Raw genomic sequence first — 25,757 nt, forward strand, 5'->3', positions numbered from 1 at the left:
AGCATCTTCTAACTACCCTTATTGATCACTAACACGTTATCATGGGGGTCCAAACTTCAGCATCTCCGTTCAGCACAAAAGGCTCGTACACAAGCTGAATCACACACACATATCTAGCAGTACTGGACACAGACTATTTTTGGTATTTTACTCTGCTAATTTACGTGGACCCAACCAATCCCGCATTCCTATCCCCCATAATCCGAATCTCACATTTCTGTTTTCAAGGCTTCTCTCCTGCCGCACCAGTTTTCCGGAATGCACTACCCCAGACAATCCGGTTAATTTTCCAGAATTTAATGTTTTAGGAGTGCCTTAAACATACATTACCTCCCTAATATAACTGTTCTATGTTCTCCCTTCCTTAGGCTATGTGCCCACGATGCAGAAATGCTCAGGATTTTTTCCTGAGCGTTTCTGCATCTCCCTGGCAGAAAAAAACGCATGCGGATTGTACATGCGTTTTTCCTGCCAGGGACAAGCGGATGTGAAGCGTTCTTCACATGCATTTCCGCATGCGGGGAGACAAGCGCTTTCCAAGCGATTTTAGCATCACTTGGAAAGTGCTTGACAACTTGGTCACACTATATAAATCCATGTAACCGGCATGGATTTATATAGTGTGACCAAAAGAATGGTAAAAAATAAAAAAATAAATCTATACTTACCTTCCGATGGCCCGGCAGTCTTGATTCCCTCCGTCCTGGCTGCCGGCAGATCACGGTACACTGAAGGACCTGACGTCACATGACTAAATGACGTCAGCGCAAGTCCTTCAGTCCACAGCAAGCTGCCGGCAAGTGAAGACAAGGAGACCGGGGGCCATCAGAAGGTAAATATAATATTTTTTTTTTATTTTATTCTTTTTTTTTTTTTTTTCACAGGTACTATGGTACCCGGGTCCGGATGAGAGTCTCCTCTTCTCCACAACCGGGTACCAGCCGCACATAGAAAAGCATATTATCCATGTGTGCAAATGTGCTGACACGGATAATATGCGTTTCAATGCACGTCAATGGCGGCAATTACGCTGCGTGTCCGCAAAATTAATGGACATGCTGCGTTTTTTTCCGCAAAGATAATCCGCAGAGAAGATTTCCGCAGCATGTGCACAGCACATGCGGATTATCATTGGGGAACATGGCAGGCCTTCTACCATGCGTTCTTTAAGCGTTCTTGCCGCTGCGGAAATGCTTAAAAAAACGCATTGTGGGCACACAGCCTTAGTTTTCTTCAGTCTGGCCTTTTCTATAATCTGCTCCCACACCCTCCATGTGCTCACCAGCACTTTAGTGTCCAGGTGTACACAGATACCGGCTGGTGACCAATTCATGCAGTTTTACTTGAATGCACTTTTTACCTTTCGTGTATTCCACATTTCTTTATGGATTGTAAGTTTGCAAGCAGGGCTCTTAAAGGGAATCTGTCAACAGGATTTCACCTCCAAACTATTCATAGGTCTTTCAAAGACAAATCCAGCAATAATTTTACATGGCCAGTCCATTCCTCCGTTACTGAGAAATCAGCATTTGAATTGATATGCAACTAGCTATGGTAGATCTGAAGCCTCTGTCACTCCAGCTCTATACCCCTCCCAGTATTGCCTCCCACTTGACTGACAGCCTCTGTGATGCATGAGTTCAGGCAAAGGAACAGTCAGTCAAGCAGAAGGAGGCGAGGAATAGAGCGGGAGTGACAGAAGCTTCAGATCTACCATAGCACTTCAGCCTCATTTACATATCAATTCAAAGGCCGATTTCTCAGTAACAGAGGAACGAAGTAGCCAAGTAAAGGTATTGCTGAACTTGTCTTTGAAATAGTTTAAGGGGTGAAATCCAGCTAACAGACTCCCTTTAAATTGTTAAAGAAAGTGTTACTTTATTATGTCTGATATTGTTTATACATGTACCTTATGATTTAAAAAGTGCTGCTGAATAAATTGGCACTGTATAAAATTATTATCCTACGTGAACCCCTCAAGGTAGAGTTATTCTACGTCTGTTTAGTCACAAATTCACATGTCATTGTTTTTCACTAGTGATGAGCGAGCATGCTCATTACTCGAGATTTACGAGCATGCTCGGGTGTTTCCCGAGTATCTTCAGCGTGCTCGGGTGTTATGTTTTAGTCGCGCTTTGTGCATGATTTGCAACTGTTTGACAGCTTTAATACATGTGAGGAATGCCTGATTCTTAGGCATTCCTCACATGTATTAAAGCTGTCAAACAGTCGCAAATCATGAGCACTGAGTGACGAAAACATAACACTGAGCACGTTGAAGATACTCGGCGAGCACCCGAGCATGCTTACCAAAAGAATTAACAGAACATACTCGCTCATCACTATTTTTCACCCATGAATTATCAGCTTTTCACAGACAGCACACAGATACATTATATTCTGTGGAGGCTATTAACTTTTTTCCTTTGTTGATAATCCACATAAAAGAATGGAGACAGGTCTGACTTTGGTCAAGTTTGTGGACCAAACTCTTCCAATCTAATGAATGCTGTCAGTTTTTCAAGTAAAGTTTCTAGGAGACGCTTGGGAGCCCTTCTCTTGTGCCTCTTTTTAACACATGAAAAACAAGTATATGGAGACAGAAGTGGATGAAACCAGACCACCAAAAAATAGTCAATTTTTTTTTGGACTATTGTGTGAATATGGCCTAACTTAGCAAAAAATTATTTAAAAACATGGCCATACATAACAAAAAGGAATCTAGAGAGAACAAGCATAACACTTTAGTAACATCAGAAAAGTTGGTATTTTTTCTTAGGTCAGTAGGTAACAAAATATATCATACCCGGAAAAGACACCTTTGCACTTCCCGTGTACCGTATTGCAACTCCATCATATGTCAGAGTATTTCTAGCTCTAGAGATTGTGGAAGTTAAAGGGCGTTTTAGTTTTTTCCTTCTGGGAAGATTTATGAAGTACACAAGCCAGACAGGTTATCCAGGATTTCAAGACCAGTCAGGACAGGCTTTACAACAGGAAAAGGTTTGCCTTCCTTACTTAGAAAAGTCAAGACTCACCACGGTGACCGCACCGTGACCAGTCAGGGTGATTAATAACAGCATAGCAAGACCTGGCTATATCGCCACTACACTGGGCCGGCGTTACACTCCTGGGAACTTATCTATATCATACATCCTGATCCTATAGCAATAATGTCAAGTACTGTCGTCACCAAGTGCCAAGTAAAATAAGAAACAATTATTGCCGTCTAGATTTGACATTATTCACAAATATTCAGGGAGTGGGTGTAAATATTTTTTTAAATATTTAATTTTTTTTTACAGCAACAGTTTCCTTATTTTGTTGAAAGAGTAATTACTACTACGCAAATACAATTAAAAGGGTTATCCAGCCTTTTAAAATTCCGGACATATAAGTAAGCTCCATCTGTTGAGGTCTGATCCACAGGACTAATCAGCTGTTTTAAAGGGTCCACGGCTCATACACAGGTTTGCAGTTTGGCTCGTACTTGCCTGCACAATACTTTTCATAAGTACAGACCAGGCTGATCACTGCTGTTTAACCATTTACATGCTGCTGTCAATCTCTAACAGCGGCATCCAAATGGGTTTCTTGCTGTGTGATGATCACCAGCTCCCATTACAACCAACCTGTCACTTCATTGCACTTAAGTTTTTTGTTAAATTTTTTTTTCCAATCATTTTCCAGTATACGTTATGAAAAAATGTGCTTGATCCTACCTGCCCATATAATTGTAGGCTTTTAGCCCATGAGAGGCATCATGTTAGGTGAGGGTCCCAACAGAAGGTCGCCTTGTCGCCGGCTGTTGGGCTCACATAAATTGGCCAATCAAGTACCTTCATTTTTTAAATTATTTTCTATAGCAGTAAATCAATTCCAATTTCATATATTCAATATTTGCATACTGTAGCGTTTCAGAGGGCAGCTTTATTCTGTTCCTTACATATAGAGTGTCTCTCTTAGCTTGCACCTGTTCACATTTGTCTTTCCATTTGGAAGTGATGGTCAGTCTTTAGATATTTGTTACAAAAAATGAATGAGGTCATTTAAAAATCTACTTGACCAGCGGGGAAAAAAAACAAAAAAAAAACACAAGCCCTCATACGATTATGTGAATAATAAAATTAAAAAAATATTATATAGATCTGAGAAAAGGGATGATAAACCAAAAAAATTACAAAAATTTAAATTAACTTGTTAAAGCACAAATTCTATACATAGAGTATAATGACGTAAGTAATAGTTCAGGAGGACAGCTTGCACGGTTACGGAAAGGTTTTATTTTGCAGAAGGTTGTTTTTCCAGTATTGCTGGAATTTTAAATATTCATAAAACAGTCTCCATATAGGAGAGTAACGTCTCTTACTCACTATTTGCGCACAGTGCTTGACAACATTCTGCTGCAGAGATACACTACTGTTCAAAAGTTTGGGGTCATTTAGAAATTTCATTATTTTTGAAAGAAAGGCACATTTTTTTCAATGAAGCTAACATTAAATGAATCAGAAATACACTCTATACATTGTTAATGTGGTAAATGACTATTCTAGCTGCAAATGTCTTGTTTTTTTTGCAATATCTACATAGGTGTATAGAGGCCCATTTCCAACAACCACCACTCCAGTGTTTTAATGGTACATTGTGTTTGCTAACTGAGTAAGAAGGCTAATGGATGTTTAGAAAACCCTAGAAAACCCTTGCACAAGTATGTTAGCCCAGCTGAAAACGGTTTGGCTGATTTGAGAAGCTATAAAATGAACCTTCCTTTGAGCTAGTTAAGAATCTGGAGCATTACATTTGTTTGTTCTATGAAACTCTCAAAATGGTCAGAAAAAGAGAACTTTCATGTGAAACTCGACAGTCTATTCTTGTCCTTAGAAATGAAGGCTATTCCATGCGAGAAATTGCCAAGAAACTGAAGATTTCCTACAACGGTGTGTACTACTCCCTTCAGAGGAGAGCACAAACAGGCTCTAACCAGAGTAGAAAGAGAAGTGGGAGGCCCCGCTGCACAACTGAGCAACAAGACAAGTACATTAGAGTCTCACAGCCTCACAGCTCCTCAACTGGCAGCTTCATTAAATAGTACACGCAAAAAGCCAGTGTCAACGTCTACAGTGAAGAGGCGACTCCGGGATGCTGGCCTTCAGGGCAAAGTGGCAAAGAAAAAGCCATATCTGAGACTGGCTAATAAAAGGAAAAGATTAATATGGGCAAAAGAACACAGACATTGGACAGAGGAAGATTGGAAAAAAAGTTTTATGGACAGACGAATCAAAGTTTGAGGTGTTTGGATCACACAGAAGAACATTTGTGAGACGCAGAACAACTGAAAAGATGCTGTAAGAGTGCCTGACGCCATCTGTCAAGCATGGTGGAGGTAATGTGATGGTCTGGGGTTGCTTCGGTGCTGGTAAAGTAGGAGATTTGTACAAGGTAAATGGGATTTTGAATAAGGAAGGCTATCACTCCATTTTGCAACGCCATGCCATATCCTGTGGACAGCGCTTGATTGGAGCCAATTTCATCCTACAACAGGACAATGACCCAAAGCACAGCTCCAAATTATGCATGAACTATTTAGGGAAGAAGCAGGCAGCTGGTATTCTATCTGTAATGGAGCGGCCAGTGCAGTCACCAGATCTCAACCCCATTGAGCTGTTGTGGGAGCAGCCTGACCGTATGGTGCGCAAAAAGTGCCCATCAAGCCAATCCAACTTATGGGAGAGTCTTCAGGAAGCATGGGGGGAAATTTCTCAAGATTACCTCAGCAAATTAACAGCTAGAATGCCAAAGGTCTGCAATGCTGGAATTGCTGCAAAGGGAGCATTCTTTGACGAAAGCAAAGTTTGAAGGAGAAAATTATTCTTTCTAATAAAAATCATTATTCCTAAACTTGTCAATGTCTGGACTATATTTTTGATTCATTTTGCAACTCATTTGATAAATAAAAGTATGAGTTTTCATTGAAAACACAAAATTGTCTGGGTGACCCAAAACTTTTGAACGGTAGTGTATATAGGAGTAATATATACACAGGATTGGACTGGCCCACCAGAGAACCGGAGAATCCTCCGACGGGCCCTGGCTTTTCCTTCAGGAGAGGTCATAGTGCAAACCTTGCAGCTTATGGGGCTCCTGAGTGGGGGAAAAAGATGAGCCCTCAGAATTAAATCCTCTGGTGGGCCCAATGTTCTTCAGTCTGACACTGTATATACACAGAGTATATATGTTTTTCTTACCTTTGCCAGGCGAGCTCTTTTTATGAGGTCGTTCAGTTTGCGTAGTGCAGCGTTTCTTGGAAGGCTTTGAATGTCTCGGAATAGATCTTGAGCTTCCATTTCAAACAGTTTACGATTCTCGGTGTTTTGCAAAGGCTTGGCCCAAAAAGAGCCAATGTAGACTCGCACCACCTCGGGGGTATTAATCACCTTTCCTAAGGACCACATGAGAGCTCCATAGACTCTCATCAACTGCTGGGTATCCACCTGGTCAGCTTTATTAAGCACCACTCGGATTTTGTCATCTTGACCTCGAAAAGCTTTGATTGCTTCTGAGAACTCATCTGAGATGTCCAACTTGTGAGCATCAAAAAGGAGTATAATCCGGTCAACACGTTCAGCAAACCACTGCAGGACCTGGCAGAAATCATACCCTGTAAAAAAGGAACAAAGTAAAATGAAAACAATCAACATACAATAAAAATTTGAATTTAAAAATAATTTCAACCTCAAACCCTAAGCAAAACTCCAGCAAAAAAAGTGAAAGATTTGACGATATGCAACAGAAAAATGGTGGTTTCACAAAAAAAGAAAAAAAAGTTTACTTTTTTTGACTAAGACACGTGCACAATACTTTTCAACTTCTGGCAAGCAGCTAACAAATGCCATGTCAGTCCTGATTCGGAAGTGAAAGGCGCTAGTTAAAGGGAATCTGTCAGCAGCATTTCACACACCAAACTCTTTATCTGCACATGTAGCTCTTTCAATGACAAGTCCAGCAATACCTTTTCATGACCGGTCCATTACTCCATTACTAAGAAATCAGCATTTGAATTAATATGAAAATAAGCCTGGAGGACTATGGTAGATCTGAAGCTTCCGTCACTCCAGCTCTATTCCCCACCCAGTGCCGCCTCCTCCTGCTCAACTGATGGCTCCTTTGCCTGAAATCACACAGCATAGAGGCTATGAGTCAAGCAGGAGGAGGTAGCACTGGGTGGGGAATAGAGCTGGAGTGACGGAGACTTCAGATCTATAGCCTAATTTGCATATAAATTCAAACACTGATTTCTCAGTAACGCAGGAATGGACTGGCCATGTAAAGGTATTGCTGGACTGGTCTTTCAACGAGCTACATGTGCTTATAAAAATAGTTTAGGGAGTTAATTCCTACAAACAGATTCCTTTTACCCTAATAGCAACCTCCCACCCCCCAAAAAAATGACATGTGAATGTGGCCTAATAGCAATTAATTGCCATGTACCGGTGATCTGCACTAATATTTAGACAGAGAGAACAGACTAAAGGGTCTTAACAAAAAATGCACCAAATGTGCAAAATTACACTAGTTTATGCTGGATGAAAAGTCTTTTGTCTTCGCTCCCCCCACCTGTTGTTTGGCTTAGCTTATTGACATTATGTGCTAAAATGTCGGCATCTTTAGCCATATCCTCTGTCCGCTCTGCCACGCCAAGTTACAAAATATGTCTAAACACATAATAAATGTGCTGCACGGCACACCGACCTCACGAGTGCCAGATTTCTGGTGTCTGCTCCTTAGTAAATCATCCCCACTGTGCAAAGAATTATTCGGGAGTGGAAACTCCATTATAAAACAAAGACTATTCCCAGCACTTACATTTGTGGATAACAGGATAATCTTTGGGAAAAAAAATATTTACATGGTGCTTTTTATAACTCCAGTTAAAACAAGAAAAGCGAAAAGAAGTGGAGGTTTCTTTCTAAATAAATGTCGCTGTACTTTGCATAAACTTCCTTTTTCCTTACAGAAAGTAAAAACTCCCTTATCTTGGCAGAACATGCTCGTCAGGGAAAATACAGTGCTTTACTTTCCTCTAGTGAGCCTCAATATCACCCACTCTACCCACCTAAAAAAAAGGCACGTATTGGTCTATGGAGTCATTTCTAAAAGTTAAGGCCTCAGGACAGTCAATCGAATCTAACCAGTGACACAGTGTCTTAAAGATACGGTACCAAGGGAGGAGTGAGAGGAGGTTGTCAGGTGGAGTTATATGTTAAATCCATTCAATCGCTGTCTATTATTAGAGAGCTTAAGAGGATATTCTAGTGTCTGTGAAGGGAGAAATAGGCATAGATGACCACTCCAGACACCACAAAATGTGGTCCAGAGCCAATGTCTCCGATTAGGGTATGTGCATGGTGGCTTTTTCAGGCGAGTTTGCCCAGGAACCCACCTGAAATAGTGCTTAAAATATGCTAAAGTATTTCACTTTTTACCTTATTGTCATTTATATTTACATTTCTTTTTTTCATGTGACCCGAGGCTAACTTTAATAATTCTATTGCACAATCGCTACACTAGTTTATGTACAGTAATGGTCGAAAGTGTTGGCACCCTTGAAATTGTTCCAGAAAATTAAGTATTTCTCCCAGAAAATTATTGCAATTACACATGTTTTGTTATACATATGTTTATTTCCTTTGTGTGTATTGGATCTAAAAAAAAAACTGAGAAAGGCAAATTGCACATAATTTCACACTAAACCCCCAAAATGGTCCAAACAAAATTGTGGGTAAACATCTTTGTTTCAAGCATGTGATGCTCATTCAAACTCACCTGTGGCAAGTAACAGGTGGGGGCAATATGAAATTTACACCTGAAACCAGATAAAAAGGGGAGAATTTTACTTAATCTTTGCATTGTGTGTCTGTGTGTGCCACACTATGCATGGAGAACAGAAAGAGGAGAAGAGAACCGTCTAAGAACCAAAATTGTTTGTTTAAAATATCAACAATCTCAAGGTTACAAGTCCATGTCCAGAGATCTTGATCCTTTGTCCACAGTGAGCAACATAATCAAGAAGTTTACAATCCATGGCACTGTACCTAATCTCCCTGGACGTGAACGGCAGAGAAAAATTGATGAAAGGTTTCAATGCAGGTAGTCCGGATGGTGGATAAGCAACCCCAATCAAGTTCCAAAGAAATTCAAGCTGTGCTGCAGGCTCAAGGAGCATCAGTGTCAACGCACACTATCCATCAACATTTGAATGAAATGAAACGTTATGGCAGGAGACCCAGGAGGACCGCACTGCTGACACAGAGACATAAAAAGCTAGACTGCAGTTGGCGAAAATGCACGTGAGTAAGCCAAAATTCTTCTGGGAAAGAATCTTGTGGACAGATGAGACCAAGATAGAGCTTTATGGTAAAGCACATCATTTTACAGAAAACGGAATGAGGCCTAAAAAGAAAAGAACACCATATCTACAGTCAGATATGGTGGGGGGTCACAGATGTTTTGGGGCTGTTTTGCTGCCTCTGGCACTGGGTGCCTTGACCGTGTGAAAGGCATCATTAAATCTGAAGATTTCCAACGGATTTTGGGTTGCAATGGAGTGCATAGTGCCAGAAAGCTGGGTTTACGTCCTAGGTCATGGGTCTTCCAGCAGGACAATGACCCCAAACATACTTCAAGAAGCACCCAGAAATAGATGAAAGCAAAGCGCAGGAGAGTTCTGAAGTGGTCAGGAATTAGTCTGGATCTAAATCCCATTGATCACCTGTACAGAGATCTTAAAACTGCTGTTGGGAGAAGACGCCTTCAAATATGAGAGACCTGGAGCAGTTTGCAAAAGAAGAGTGGTCCAATATTCCAGCTGAGAGGTGTAAGAAGCTGATGGTTATAGGAAGCGATTGATTGCAGTTATTTATTCCAAAGGGTGTGCAACCAAATATTAAGCGGAGGGTGCCAACAATTTTTTGTCCGGCCCATTTTTGGGGTTGTGTGTGAAATGATGTCCAATTTGCTTTTTTCTCCGTTTTTTTTTTTTTTTTTTATTTTGCTCCAATATACACAAAGGAAATAAACATGTGTATAGCAAAAGGTGTAATCGCCATGATTTTCTGGGAGAAATATTTCATTTTCTGAACAATTTTAGGGATGCCAACATGTTTGGCCATGACTGTATATATTATACCCATGTTACGCAAGTGTCCTAATAGTTGCAGGTGTCAGCCTACACACATTGTATAGGCTTATGGTTGCTATTCACATTAGATAAATATCAGTTATATGCACATATTTCTGTGGGACCATCTAATGTGTATGGGGAGTACCAACTCTTCAGACACCGAATGACAGGAAAACAAAGATCAGGCATGTTGAATTTAAACATGCCCCATCATTTGTTCTCACAGGTAATAAACTGCTTCCAGAGGTATCGTGTAATAGTTTACTTTCATCTCTCCAATGAGAATACATTATTGTGTATGGATGGGTAAGGAATTAGACAAAAAAAAACACACCCCATGTGCCTACTATTGTATGGAGAGATTGCACCCATTCGAGGCCTAATTAAAGGCAACAATAGAATAGCCATGAATGTGGATGAGAACCTCCAAGAACAAAGCACAAAAACCTAAAGTTATGTATGGGGAGAAAAAAACCATAAAAACTCAAATTCTACTTTTTCTCTTGCCACTAAAGATTATATAGCAGTTCATCCATAGCTCTTGTAAAAGGAAAAAACACAGACTTCGCACTGTGCCAACAAACTTTCTTTGTGCCAGTAGTTTGAAAATAAAATTAAGCACAGCTGCATTAAGCTATTTCCTGAAAACAAAGTCTCAAAATTGTTTTCCACCAACTTAATTCATAAGCAGGAAATCAAACACTAAATAGGGAAATGCTGAATGGTGGAGAACACGGGACCCTAGAGACCGGCAGCAATAGGCAGTGGGACTTTCAGAAGAAAGTTATCAGCGATACGGAGCTATGCAGGGTCCAAGAGAGAAAAAAAAAAGTGATATACAGCTTATACACACACACACAAACACTTGAACCAAACCTGTCCATCAGCTGTCTCCATTGAATAACGCACTGTGCAAGCACAGTTCCCCTTGCCTCATACAGTTATCAATGGAGGTATGAAGAACCCACACCTCGCCACCACATCGGAGTGATCATGCAGTTCTAGCACCATCGGAACCGGCCAGGCCCCCGTTATGCCTGGAGACCAAACATGGCTTTGCTACCTGGCTTCCACTAGCCGTTCAGTGTATCTTCCCAACGTGGGGTGCTAGAACGGATAGAGACCCTGGAAGGCGTTCGGCCCATTCCAGAGATCTCGAAAATGTAACCAGGTTGTGGCTGGGATGTACGATAACTCCATATTCCCTTTAAATCTCCTTATGAAATCCTATCTGACTGGATGAAGTAGCTGCACAGTGTGGGCTCCACAGGGGGTCATACTGTATGAGCTTGGATACTAGCTATGGTGGTGGTGGACCACCTGCTCAGCCATGTGTCCTGTTACAGCTACACTTGCTGAAGGTGGATTGTAATCTGCCATTAAATCTCCAGATATCCTTCACAGGAGGCTGCTAATAGCACTAGTCGTGTCCCTCCATTATCAGCCATGGGGGGTGCCGCAGATGGGAGGAGGCTCACAGTGCTATGGCCCGGTGGTCACTGGACCAGGGTTCTCTGACTCCTTTAGCTCAAGTGTAATCTGTCTCCGCCTCAGTAAAAAAAGGCGAAACTGCATGGGAATGTGTGGGGTATTTCCCTATAGTTTCGCCTTATTCAGGGAGATTCCAGCCGCTTTCTATAAATATATTGTAAAGAGAGTTACCAGAATATGAAGCAAGTAATGTAATATCAAACTTCCTCTAAAGAACATCGCTGCACCACAAAAACAGAATCACTACATTATATTGTGAGGCCATGGTATATGTGAACCGCTGGCAAGGAAAACCATTAACCTTTGTTTATTCCTACTCCTTTTTCCAAAGGCCATAATCTTTTATTTCTCCACCCACATATAGGTTTTTGAGGACTTTTTTTTTTTTTTTTTTCAGAACAAGTTGTAGTTTTGAAGGACACCGATCACTCTGTATACACATCATAATATTTTAAAACACCTTTTGGACCATGTTTTTACCCCGAGCGTCAGCACTTGTTTCATGCTTTATGCACAGTTTTGGTTTGGGACCAATTGCACTGAAAACTTCACGTATGTACATGAAGCTGGGAGTCACAACCTATGTCATAGACGTCCGTCTACTAGTTATAACATTGATTTATACTATAGTGCTGCTATAAAAAAATCCCAAATATCACCTGGCTAGCCGCCTGCCGCAGCCTTTTCTACTGCAGTGATGACATGTCAGATGAGAAACGCGTTAGTCGACACCAGCAAGGTATTTAAAAGGTGAATGTACAATTTTAAACACACATACAGATCATTTTTACAAGCCTGTAAAATTCCTTTAACCAAGGACAGCTAAAGAATTTCAAGTACAGAAACTACAGTGTTGGGCTAGGAGAACCCGACCCCAAAGATGGAGAGAAGCAGCAGTCACAACATATCATTCCCCAAATAAATCTGCAGTAATAATCATACCTTTAAAAAAAATTAGGTCAGGAATCATATAGATGTATGGATTAAAAACCCCAAGACCTAATTTCTGTGTTTAGCACAGCATGCTGTACAATTCCTGCTGTCAAGATGCCGGACACCGCAACACAACCCTGTTGGGCTGTACCGGATGTTAATTTGGTGACGTTAATTAACATTTGCTTTAAAGACTTATCCAGCAACATTTTGTGGCTTTCATTATAAATATAAACCAAGACACAAATGAAGAAACATTTCATATAAATATATATAAAAAAAAGTTATAATAATAAAAAAAGCATATAATAAAATAAAAAAGTATAGAAAAAAAGTAATCATAAAAAAGTGTATCAAAATAAAAAAGTCTAAAATAATAAAAAAGTCTAAAATAAAAAAAAGTCTAAAATAAAATAAAAAAAGGATAATAAAAAATATAAAAAAGGTATATACACTGTGTTCCAAATTATTATGCAAATAATATTTTCTCAGATTTTCCCAAATTACCTATATGAATTGCAGTCATTGTCATTTTCCAGTCAAATAACTATTAGAGTACAATTGAAAGGTTTTTGTACAAACTGCCTATGATAACAGTATATATTTAAAAAAATAAACTCAAACTGCACTCAAAATGCATGTTCCAAATTATTATGCACAGCAGAGGTTTCAACCTTTTCATTTTAATAAAGAACAAAAAACACTGTAGCCCATGGGTTGTAGTGAATAGTCATGGTCTTTAATAGTGGGCACACTGACCGCCGAGCGCAGCAGGAGCCGCGCTGCGGGTACAGTGTGAGCTCTATTGAAGAAAGTGAATGGTCACTGCTCCCCATGCACAGAGCCCCGGCGTGGGGAGAAGTGACTATTCCGGTACAGCACTTCACTGTGTGAGGGCACATGGCAGGGACGCCATGCGCACCCTGACATGCGCGGCTCACACAGTGAGAGTGTCGGCAGCAGAGCGGGACGCAGCACTGGAGGAGAGAGGTGGTGAGTATGATGGTTTATTTTTTTTTGTGGGCAGCGTGATGGGGGCTCAAGGGGTGCCATGCATATCAGGATCGAGGGGTGCCATGCATAAAAGGATCGAGGGGTCAAGGGGTGCCATGCAGACCAGGATGTGGGATCAAGGGGTGCCATGCAGACCAGGATGTGGGATCAAGGGGTGCCATGCATGCCAGGATAAAAGGGTGCCATGCATGCCAGGATCGTTTTTTTTGGGTGCCATGCATACCAGGATGGGGGTTTTTGGGTGCCATGCATACCAGGATGGGGGATTGGGGTGCCATGCATACCAGGATGGGGGATATTATCAGAATTGGGGGACATTACCCCAATACCAGTGTCAGCTGCAGACCTCCCCCCTCCCCCATAACAGGGCATCATGACCACATTTTTTGCTTACATTTTTTTTCTATTTTCCTCCCCTAAAACCTAGGTGCGTCTTATGGTCCGGTGCGTCTTATAGTCCGAAAAGTACGGTAAAATAAAGTATATAATAAAATAAAAAAAGTATATAATAATAAAGTATATAATAAAAAAGCATATAATAAAAAAAAGGATAATACAAAAAATATATAAAAATTATAATAATAATACTATTAATTTGGATCGTTTCCATCATAAAGGTACAAAAAAAAAACACTCATGTAAAAATGTACTTTACTCAAGAAAAAAAAAAATTACACAATCACTACCAGACAGTAGAGTTGTCACATGAAGTTACTGAAAAGAGAGTTAAATGCAAATATCAATGTGTTCATTCATTCATGACGGCGACTTCCCACAGCTGTGCCATCCCCCACATACAGTAGATGAATGTCACCAACCTCTACTGATACGCTGCTTCTCTCCAGACAGGATACCGGGGGAGTCTATGATACTGATGCTCTTGAGGACTTGATTGGGCAGCTGTGAGCACATAAACCTGAAACATAGCCAAAAAAATATAGGTACTTTTTAATCAGCCATAGAGATTTCCTAAAGATATACACAAACATACAGAACTGTGCAAAAGTAGAAAAAAAATGCTGTAAAATAGGAATGTTTTCAAAAATAAAAGTTTGTTTTTGTTAATTAATAAAAATAAACTAAGCGAACGAACAAAAGAGTAATCTAAATAACCTTGAAGCGATTATATATGGCTGCAGAGAGGTCAGATCATCTATCCTCCTCCTCTTCCATCATCCCCCTCCTCCTCCATCATCATCATCCCCCTCCTCCTCCATCATCATCCCCCTCCTCCTCCATCATCATCCCCCTCCTCCTCCATCATCATCCCCCTCCTCCTCCATCATCATCCCCCTCCTCCTCCATCATCATCCCCCTCCTCCTCCATCATCATCCCCCTCCTCCTCCATCATCATCCCCCTCCTCCTCCATCATCATCCCCCTCCTCCTCCATCATCATCCCCCTCCTCCTCCATCATCATCCCCCTCCTCCTCCATCATCATCCCCCTCCTCCTCCATCATCCCCCTCCTCCTCCATCATCCCCCTCCTCCTCCATCATCCCCCTCCTCCATCATCATCCCCCTCCTCCATCATCATCCCCCTCCTCCATCATCATCCCCCTCCTCCATCATCATCCCCCTCCTCCTCCATCATCCCCCTCCTCCTCCATCATCCTCCCTGACTAGGATTACATGAAGCGACAGAAGGATTTGCACAAGCTACATCTTGAGGTGGTTGGTTCTTGAAGATCTTTGGTGTACCTCCGAGTTCCTTCAAAAACTGTGTGCAGTGTACCTAGATGGAATGATGCCATTTTAATGCAAAGTTTAGATCAAGAACTTGGTACTCCAAGATAAATGCAAGAATTAGGAAAATTTCACAAAAGCAATCCACTGTGTATACAGATTAACGTTTCGGACCGTTGTCGGGCCTTCGTCAGAAAAAATTGCAGGTATGAATAAAGAACTTGGTATATAAAAATAAGCGCTACTCTCTCAACACAAACCTGCATATGCCCTGAGCACTCATACCACATTTATTTTTATACACCAAGTTCTTTATTTAAACCTGCAATCTGTTCTGAAGAAGGCCCAACTACAGGCCCAAACAATCTGTATACACAGTAGGTTGGTTTTGAGAAATTTTCCTAATCCTTGCATCTATTTTGGAGTGCCAAGTTCTTCGTCTATACTATAGACGGCAAAGGGTGGTCACACCAAATGTTGATTTGATTTACAGTTCTCTTTTGCTCATTCACTTTGCAGTTTGATAACTGATAAAACTATTAGAAAACACTTATTTTTTTTACAGCAATCTTACTTCGCAGTAAATTTTCTACACCTGCCTACAACTTTTGTACAGTACTGGATTTTACAACATTTTTTAAAAAATTCCGGATGGAGAATATTGAAGTTATGTCAGTTTTCATAGACTCCATCAGTAATTAGTCTATTTATGATTAGTCTTTGGAAATAATGGCATATCTATATAGTATATGCCATGAATTGAGTCCCCATCGATAAATATATTATAGGGTGTCCTGCTGTTTAGATTCCCTGTGATCAGCTACAACCAACATGTAGCAAATGTTCAATTTCACTGCAGCGCCTCCACAGGAGAAAAGAAGAATTTCACAGTTCGCAATGAGATCGATTTACTGTAACGCAAGAACATGTAGGATCCTTCTGAAAGAAAAGCAGCTTTGTAGATGGTCTGACTTGGTGATGAAGGTCCTGAGGTGAGGCCTCATCTATTATTCTGTTCTAAATGAGACAATGCCCTAAAGATAGAAAACCCAAGGTTCACATATGCGGGTAACAGGTTTCCAGATCCTTTTTCAGAGGCCATTTAGAAAATGATGGCAACAATCTAAATCGCTTGCAAACGTAAAATTCGGTCCTTTTTTCCCCGCATCAAAAACGCACCGTGTGAACATGCCCTTATTATTGAATTAAATCCTAGCAGGGTATGATTAACAGCACATGGTCTGAATAATCATCTTGAACAACGCATAATCGAGTCATTGTAATAACAGGAGCACAGTAATCTAGTTAAGATTTTAAGAACCGCAAGCCAGTTTTACAGAGAGGTCTGGATTGTGTATATTTTGATGCATGGTCACTAATACAGATTTAATTATGACATTTTGTCATAAAGGATCATTTTCTGAAATGAGGCTGGAGAGATCTTTCCGCAGACAGTTTTGTTGTGGACTCCTGAACCATTTCTATTTTCAGACCTTAATGACCATAACTTGTAACAGTATCATTGTGTAACAGATTTATTCTTTCCTGACAATGTGCTGTCACTTATTGGTGGATGCAGTGTAAAGACATAAGCAAGACAAGATACATAGATAAATAGATGTTTCTTAGTTCACCTACCTAAATTAGGAGTTGTAGCCATCACATTGCAAATGGTGCATGGAGAAAATAACATCTTTAGGTTGAAAGGAGAAAACTTTCCAAAAAGTCTTTTCACTTCAGTGGAGATATCATGGTATCGGGGCTGCGCTTGTGTGCGACGCTGGAAGCCCTACCCTGGGAGACGGGGGACTCGGAGCCGGGTCCTGTGTTGTAGATGGGGCCCAGACCCGCTCCGTGCCCAGGGCCGTCACATTAAAAAGGATGGTACGGGCTTATCCGGGTTGAGTAGCTGATCTCGACTACGCCACCTGTGGCACCTGGTGAAGACCACCAGCGCCGCTGCAGTCCGCTGAGGCAGGATGTTATGGCAGCAGTCATTGTTACTACTCCCCACAGGCAGAGCAGGGCCTCAGGGCAGAGAGACAGGATGGAGGGGGTTGTAGTCTAGGAGGTCTGGTGCTGAGTAGTGCGGTGTAATGCAGAATAAAGAGTCCGGAGGCCATAGGGGGTTAACTTCCAGGATTTTTACTCACGGTGGAGAGTACAGCTGCAAGGCTTCTCCCTGCTCCTCGCGGAGTTCTGCGGTCACCAGAGACGGGGGGGTCCGACAACCTCCGAGTAAGTCTAGCGTTCAATCAGGACCCCGCACCGGAGTGTTCCTAGACTTCAGACCGGGTCCTTTCCTGCCTGTGTGTGTGTAGATAGGCCGGGTCTCCCTCTGAACTTCTCTCAGAAAAAGGGAACGGGTGGCAGCTCCGCTCCTTCCGTTACCCGGTGGGATCCTCAGGGCCTACCGGGCTTCCCTGACCAGGACGTAGAGTGGCAAGCTCAGGTGTCGGGGGCCGGTTCCCCCTCTTGCAGCCGGAATCCCTCTGAATAGATCAGGTTGGCGAGGACAGGAGGCGTATACCGCTCCATCTGCATCCCCCTGGGCTCCATTTGCGGTGGAGCTACACTCCTAAGCTCCGGGCCTTCGTGCTCATGGTCCTTGACCAGGAAAACAAAAACAGTAGGAGCGCCAATGGTGAAGAGCCTGAGGTTTGGGGGGGGGGGGGGAATGAAGGGGGAGATGTTGTGACCACTCACCTGGTCCTGTTGTGCAAAGGAGCCCCGCACAACAAGGGAAAAAACTTCCAGGTGGGAGTCTGTAAGATGATCACAACATGGCAGGAACTGTTGTAGGGAGCTTCTGTCTGCTTCAGCGGTCACATGACCAGGACCGTGTGACCGAAGTGGGCATTCCACAATGACATCACGGCAGGTCCTGTAGTAGGCTAGTTGTAAACAGAGCAGCTTCCACCGCTCTCCACAAGGGAGATTAGCAATCAAGAAAGAAGGAATTCTGCGGTGTTAGTGAAGCGCTAGAACAACTAGACAGTGGATTAGGTTATAACACAGAAAACCTTTTATTGTTTAGTACGCTCTCTAACGCCACGACGCGTTTCGATAGCAGACCTGAGGAAGATAGCGTCTGCTATCGAAACGCGTCGTGGCGTTAGAGAGCGTACTAAACAATAAAAGGTTTGTGTGTTATAACCTAATCCACTGTCTAGTTGTTCTAGCGCTTCACTAACACCGCAGAATTCCTTCTTTCTTGATGGTCCTTGACCAGGCTGAGACATCCATTATCTGCAACCTGCCCCTCGACCCAAAGCCAGGGTACGAGGGCCGTGCCTCCATCCTCTGCAGGTCCACAGAGGATCCACGCTCAGGGAGGGAGGTCATGATCAAAGAACCAAGAACCAAGATGGCAGTGCATTAAATATGAAATTTAAAGTGTCACTAAAATGTGAATCCTCCACCCTCACCCACTAGTTGGTTCCCCTATCTCTTGGTTCCCCAGTCTCCCAACTTCCAGTAGGGGCAGCACCTAGTGCCTACTAGCCCCCTCTGGTGGGAGAAGTGTGGTGTTGGATGTGGAGGTTGGGTCCTGACCATCGCACCCATTAAAGAGGTGCAGCATCCCTGTGGCGGTCGAACCCTCAGGGGCGCCGCATTTGCGTTAATGAAGAATTCTTGATGGTATAAAATGAAGATTTTTATTACATCAACATGTTTCCGTAGCACACTGACACCGTTTAAGGTAAAAAAAACAAATGACATGTTTTTTTTTCACCTTGAAAAAGGTGCACCGAAACGCATTGGTGTAATAGACTTATTTTTATACCATCAAGGATTCTTCATTTCCGCAAACACAGCCCAGATACCGCGATCTCTCCACTAAAGTAAATTGCTATCTGAAAGAATTTTTAATCTAGGGGCAGATTCTAAGCCTCTTATAGGTGTTATTGTCCAATACACAACCAGCCCAGGTGAGCACTGATCGCTTTTGACATATTAATTTGCATTAAAAAAAGTAGCAAAAAAACAGCAGCATGTGAACATAACATTAAGGAGTTTTTTTATTACATTGTTTTAGCAGTAAGCTGCATTTGCCGGTACAGTACTAAACAGTTGCCCTGCAAGAAATAGTAGTTGTTCATAACTTGAGCACTTTTCTGCTATATACATAATGCCTCACTGACCATATCCATGGTTTCCTGGCAAAACCTCATTTAAGAAATGGTTCTCTCTGAATATAAGGAAGTTACACCCAACAAATGACAGACCAAGCAGAGTTTTAGCCCCAGCAGGGTGTTTTTTTAATATTTCCTAGACTGCATCACTGCACAACAATCAAGGACAAGAGCCACTATTCCTTTTTAAGGTCAGCAGAAAGGCAATCCATGTACAGGCATGGGCCAAGGAATGTGCAAATACTTGTTTCCCATCTGATAAACGTCTGCAAGGTGCTACATTCTTACATTATCACCATCTACATTCTGCAGCTTCTGAAAACTCACAAACCAAACCACACTCCGCTCCGGGAGAGAGAGCCACCAAAGAACTGAGACAGAAGAGATATTTGCTACGGTACCATAGGATTTCTATGAACTTTGCAACTACCTCCACGTATAACACAAACACAATTAGGTAGAAATAAATATCCACGTATCCAAAAATTGCAGATCTTGGAATTTGTTTGCATGTTATACTCAATGGTTCTGTATAAATCCCATTTATTTGGGTTTTAGACAGAATCCCCTCTTCAAAAAAGGACAAAATGTAGTGAGAAATTAGTCTTAGAAATGTAAGTGTAAACAAGCTGCTGATTATCAACCAATGCCTTAAATGCTTGCTTGTCGGGAGAAGTTATCTTCTGATTTGCTTAAAAGATGGCCATTCTCGGCAGCACATTGACCTGTTTTAACAGGATTGGAGCTGCAAAGAGCAAAAAGCAGGCTATCAGCACTGCAGAATTTATTACTGATCATTCTGTGCGCATCTTAATCGACATTTCTAATGCTAATTTTTGAGCTGGCTACTTTTTTTTTTTTTTTTTTTTTTTTAAATATAGCAGCTATGTTACAAGTTATTGAAAAGTCAGCGACTTTGTCCCCTACAGGCAACTTACTATGCACATAGGTATGGCATCTTTCCTCAAACTTCTAAAATAAGGAAAAAATACTAAATTCTGATATATTTATGCACAAAATGGCATAAAGAAAAAACAAAAAGAACAACCTTGAAAAGTAGAGTTTTTTTTCTCAATTATTGCACCTGTACAATGTTAATTGGTGGGAAGAATGCCGAGAAGTCATTTTCCACATTATGCCATGGCTCACAAGGAAGAAAAAAAACAAAATCTAATTTCTCACGTATTTTCAGGAGCGTGTTGCTGCTCTGCCTCCAGACTTCCTGGTTCTTGGGGACAACATGCCGAAATGTTACCAGCTCGGACCAGCTGCTCAACTGTACTGCTAGTTTGAACAGAGCGCTCTCCCATGCTGCTGGTACAGGCAGTTTTCTCTCCAGAGATGCAGGAGACTGAAGGTGGTCAGAGATATATATATATATATATATATATATATATATATATATATATATATATATATATATATATATATATATATATATATATATATATATATATATATATGTATATATGTGACACCAGAGCAGGTGGGAGGTCCTTTGGTCAGGGATCCTGTGCATGCCACACCTCCTGCACAGTCTTGGGAGGGGAAGAACTTCCCCTATATAAACCCGGGGCTGAAGCAGGGTTAGTCAGTCAAGGAGAGTAGAGACAAGAAGCAGCATAGGAAGAAACAGCAGAAGCTCAGTGGGAGCAATACTACTACGAGTCAGGGGCTGGCAGCTGCAGAGCTCGCCCTGACTGAGAAGATTTCTTACCGGACCCGGAGTCCGAGGCTGTGGGGACTAATTCCTACCCAGCAGCAGAATCCGTCAGGCAGGGGATTTCAGGTCCTCTGGCCAAGAAGCCCGAAGGCACGGTCACACGCGTGGGACCAGCACCGCCATCGTGGAGCAGAAGCCATTAGAAGGCCCCGAGTCACCGGCCATACGGGTGAGCACCACACGGTACACTCAGGGACGTGGGCTACTTATATCCGCTTCTAGCAAGGTAGCCAGAAGAGTACAGTCAGTTTGGGAGGCCTACAACTCCGCCTGGCCAGGGGAGATCCCATCTGCTCAAGGACTGACCAGGCCCCGTTCGCTAGCAAGTACTCCGGGAGGGTCTATCGTTGTTACCAGTAAAGACCCTGAATTACACCGCACCGTCTCTGAGTGGTTCCTGCTACCCCCATCATCCACGTCGGCTGCCCTGAGGCCATACCCCTCCCGTTGGGGGGTTATACCATCCCCGCTGCACCATCCATCCACCGGCCTCAGCGGACTGTCCTGCAGCGGCAGCTCCATAAGCTGCATTCAACGGGTGGCGTAGTCGTACTACATCTACTGCCGTCCAGTTTGACTCCCTGGGCACGGACCGGGTCACCGCCACGAGACTACAACCCTCAACAGATCCGGCTCCGGGTAAGCTCCCGCGTGCGCAACGCAGCGCGACACAGGCCCAGGGGCGCGTCAACTTTTGGCGTAGTCGGCAGGATTTCGTGCCCGCAACCACCGGGTACTGCGTGCCTGAAAAAGAGACTTTTCAAACTTACCTGTGGTGAAGATTCCCGCCATCCGGCGCCATCTTCAGCCTTCTTCCCGCCATCGGTGAAGTTTCCCGCCATCCGGCGCCATCTTCTGCCTTCTTCCCGCCATCCGTGGAGTTTTCCCGCCATTGGACGCCATCTTGAGGACGCCGCGCGGGAAGAAGAGGGGCGTGGACTCCGAAAGCGCGCGAGAACTGAAGCCCCGCCTCACGTCCGGACGTTGCGTAAGGTCCTGGAAGGAGCCCAGCAGACGCCGACGTCACAGGAGCGCGACGGAAGGTCCTCAACCCTGACGATCCACTGCGGAGCCGCGGCCTACTGAAAAGGATCATCGCAAGGTAGGCCACGGTCCACTAGGGGGGAGGAAGATGTCGGATACGGAGGAGAGCTTCACTGCCTCAACCCCCGCCAGCGCTACCGCTGCTGCAGTGATGCCCTTCACCATGCCCTATATCCCGGGAGCAGCTTGGCTACCCCAGTACTCAGGGGAGTCACATACCCTGCATGACTTTAGAGAAAAGCTGGATAGCCTCTTCCAGGTGTACCCCCTCACAGAAGAGCAAAAAGTGAGCATCCTGGTGGCCCAACTAACCGGGGCAGCCAAAAGGGAAGTAAAATCCTGGCCACCTGGGAGGAAGACTGTCGCAGGGATACTAACCCGGCTGAAGGACACCTTTGATACCCGCACATCAGCCGAGATTAAGCTTAGATTCTACGGGTGCAAGCAGCGAGCGCATGAGAGTATAAGGGACTATGCACTAAACCTACAAGAGGCCCTGAGGGCCATTAAGCAGACCGACCCTGATGGAGTGGGAAACGAGGACAGGCTGTTGACCGAACAGTTTATAGAGGGACTGTATTGTAATACCCACCGAACCCAGTTGCGGGCAATGGCCTTACAGGATCCCCATCTGGGCTTTGCACAGTTCAAGGACAGAGCCATCCGGGTGCTCCGAGAACCGGCACCGGGTGGCGTTGTGACCCACAAGCGCCCTGCTATCACTTACCACCAGGAGGCGGCGCCCTTGTCGGCAGGGCCTGTGGGAGCTGATGCGCAGGCTTTGGACAATGACCCGGCTCCAGACCTACACCATCAGGTCCAAGAGCTAGCTAAGAGCGTTGCTGCGCTAACCCGAACTGTGCAGTCTTTACAGGCTTCCACCCCAGGGAAGATCCAGCTGGCATCCGGACCGGAGGACATCCCGTGGCGTCGACCAAGGAGGACCCCACCGGCCAGAGGAAGACCCAGTGACCGATACAGCGAGGACGGACGACCCATCTGCCGCCGCTGCAATCAACCTGGACATATGGCAAGGTACTGTTCTTTAAACGGGCACAACCTGGGGTAGAGGGCCAACCCCCAGGAAAAAGATCACCAGGCCCATCGAACTGGCGCGACAGATATGTGGGAGGACGTCCAGTCTTGCCTGTGGTACTGGATGGCATTCCCATGAGTGCCCTACTGGACACCGGGTCACAGGTCACCACCATCCCGTACGTGCTCTTTAAGCAGTACTGGAATGACTCGGATATTACCCGCTACCCTGACGACGACTTGAGTATCATCGCCAGCAATGGCCAGCCCGTGCCACAGATCGGATTTAAAGAGGTGACCATCAAAATCGGTAGAGTCGAACTGGCAGCACAGGGACTGATCATTGTAGATATTGACAAACATGAGAGTCACCCAAAAATAACTCTAGGAACTAATGTAATTGAAAATTGTCTTGCAGAGGTGATTTTCCTTTTACAGCAGGTTGCCAAGAACGCCAGCTCCGGCGAGCAGCGGGTGCTCCAGAAAGAGATCCGGGCACTGATGCGACGGCAACAGGTGGAACTCTCCGGCGGTGAGATTGGTAGCGTAAGAATGTGTGACCCTTTTCCTATTGCCATGCCCCCAAAAAGTGAAATGATGATTTGGTGCCGGGCAGCTATTGGTCTGAGAGGTAGAGATTACCAGGCAATGGTAGAACCAGTTTACTCAGACAGTAGGCCCACCATTTTGACAGCACGGGGGGTGGTCAATGTATGCCATGGGAGGGTGCCCGTTCGCATAATCAATATCGGGGAGAGGGAAGTGTACCTGCCCCGGTATGCCACGCTAGCCAAATTATATACCATTAACCAAAATGCTATACAATCTGTGGAACCCTTGCCTCCATCTCACCCGGAGGAAGGTAACGGCTCTAAGAAAACAAAGGAGGACTGGTGTCAGCAACTACATTTGGGTACTGACTCCACTCCCTCACATCAGAAACAGGGAGTCTATCGGGTGGTTCAAGAGTATGAGAGAGTGTTTAGTAAACACCCGTTAGACTTCGGGCGAGTCAAGGGGGTAGAACACCACATCCCCACGGGAGACCATCCTCCCATAAAAGAGAGGTATCGACCCGTACCCCCTGCACACTACCAACACGCCAAGGGGATGCTTAGAGACATGAAGGAGGCTGGGGTGATCAGGGATAGCTGTAGCCCCTGGGCAGCTCCACTAGTCTTAGTCCGAAAGAAAGACAACACCATGAGGATGTGTGTAGATTACCGGAAAATCAATCGTATCACACACAAGGATGCGTACCCCTTACAAAGGATAGAGGAGTCATTGGCTGCTTTAAGATCTGCTAACTTCTTCTCTACCTTGGATCTCACTAGCGGGTACTGGCAGGTTCCTGTAGCAGAGGCGGACCGGGAGAAGACCGCATTCACCACCCCGATGGGACTTAGCGAGTTCACCTGCATGCCGTTCGGACTCTGCAACGCACCGGGAACCTTCCAACGACTAATGGAGTGCTGTCTGGGCCACAGAAACTTCGAGACGGTCCTGTTGTACCTGGACGATGTCATCGTATATTCCAAGACGTATGAGGACCACCTGAAACACCTGGCGGAAGTGTTCGAAGCTCTGGCAAGTTACGGCCTAAAGGTGAAACCCTCCAAGTGTCACCTCCTGAAACCAAAGGTGCAGTACCTGGGACACGTGGTGAGCGCTGACGGAGTGGCTCCCGACCCTGATAAGATCACCGCAATTAAGGAATGGCCAAGCCCCTCCAGCGTAAAAGAAGTGCGGCAGTTCCTCGGGTTGGTAGGCTACTACCGAAGGTTTATTCCCGGTTTCACCAAAAAGGCAGCACCTATGCAGGACCTCCTGATAGGCCAGTCCCGGAAGGCCAAGAACCAGAAGCCGCCCTTCAAATGGGAGGAGCTGGAAGAAGAGTCCTTCCGCCAGCTGAAGATGGCCCTCACGGGGGACGAAATCCTGGCGTACCCGGATTATAGCCAGCCCTTTATCCTCTACACCGACGCCAGTAACATCGGGCTAGGAGCCGTACTGTCCCAGATCCAGCAGGGGAAGGAACGAGTAATCGCCTACGCCAGCCGAAAACTGCGACCCACCGAAAGGAACCCCGAGAATTACAGCTCATTTAAGCTAGAGTTCCTGGCCGTAGTATGGGCAGTCACCGAGCGCTTTAAGCATTACCTCGCTTCTTCCCGGTTCACCGTGTACACGGATAACAACCCGTTGACACACCTGGACACGGCAAGACTCGGTGCCCTGGAGCAGAGGTGGATGGCCCGTCTGTCCAACTACGAGTTCACAATCAAATACCGGGCAGGACGCTCCAATACCAACGCGGACGCCCTGTCCAGGATGCCCAACCTGCCGGACGGAGGAGAAGATCCGGAGGGACTGGAAGAAGTTGAACTCCCTGCGTTCCACCGTCATGGGACTATTCAGTATTCCCACCAGGTAAGGAGTAAGCAGACTGCTACGTTGAACCCCTTACCCCACTACAACTGGGCGGAAACGCAAGACAGCGACCCTGCCGTCCGA

The 25,757-nt window shown here is 44.2% G+C and overlaps 1 protein-coding gene across 1 annotated transcript in view; it reads right to left on the bottom strand.

Annotated features, from left to right (window-relative positions):
- The window catches only part of EHD4 (EH domain containing 4), a 56,038-nt gene that overhangs the window by 8,590 nt on the left and 21,691 nt on the right, over positions 1-25,757 (bottom strand). Inside the window, exons 3-4 of the mRNA XM_073638837.1 lie at positions 14,437-14,534; positions 6,246-6,658 (exon numbers count right to left, since the gene is read on the bottom strand). Coding sequence (XP_073494938.1) covers positions 6,246-6,658; positions 14,437-14,534 — 511 coding nt within the window. The remainder of the gene's footprint in view (positions 1-6,245; positions 6,659-14,436; positions 14,535-25,757) is intronic.

Source organism: Phyllobates terribilis, unplaced genomic scaffold, assembly GCF_046119375.1.
Source record: "Phyllobates terribilis strain yellow unplaced genomic scaffold, ASM4611937v1 Scaffold_7__3_contigs__length_470593459, whole genome shotgun sequence".
In the NCBI taxonomy this organism is placed as follows: domain Eukaryota; kingdom Metazoa; phylum Chordata; class Amphibia; order Anura; family Dendrobatidae; genus Phyllobates; species Phyllobates terribilis.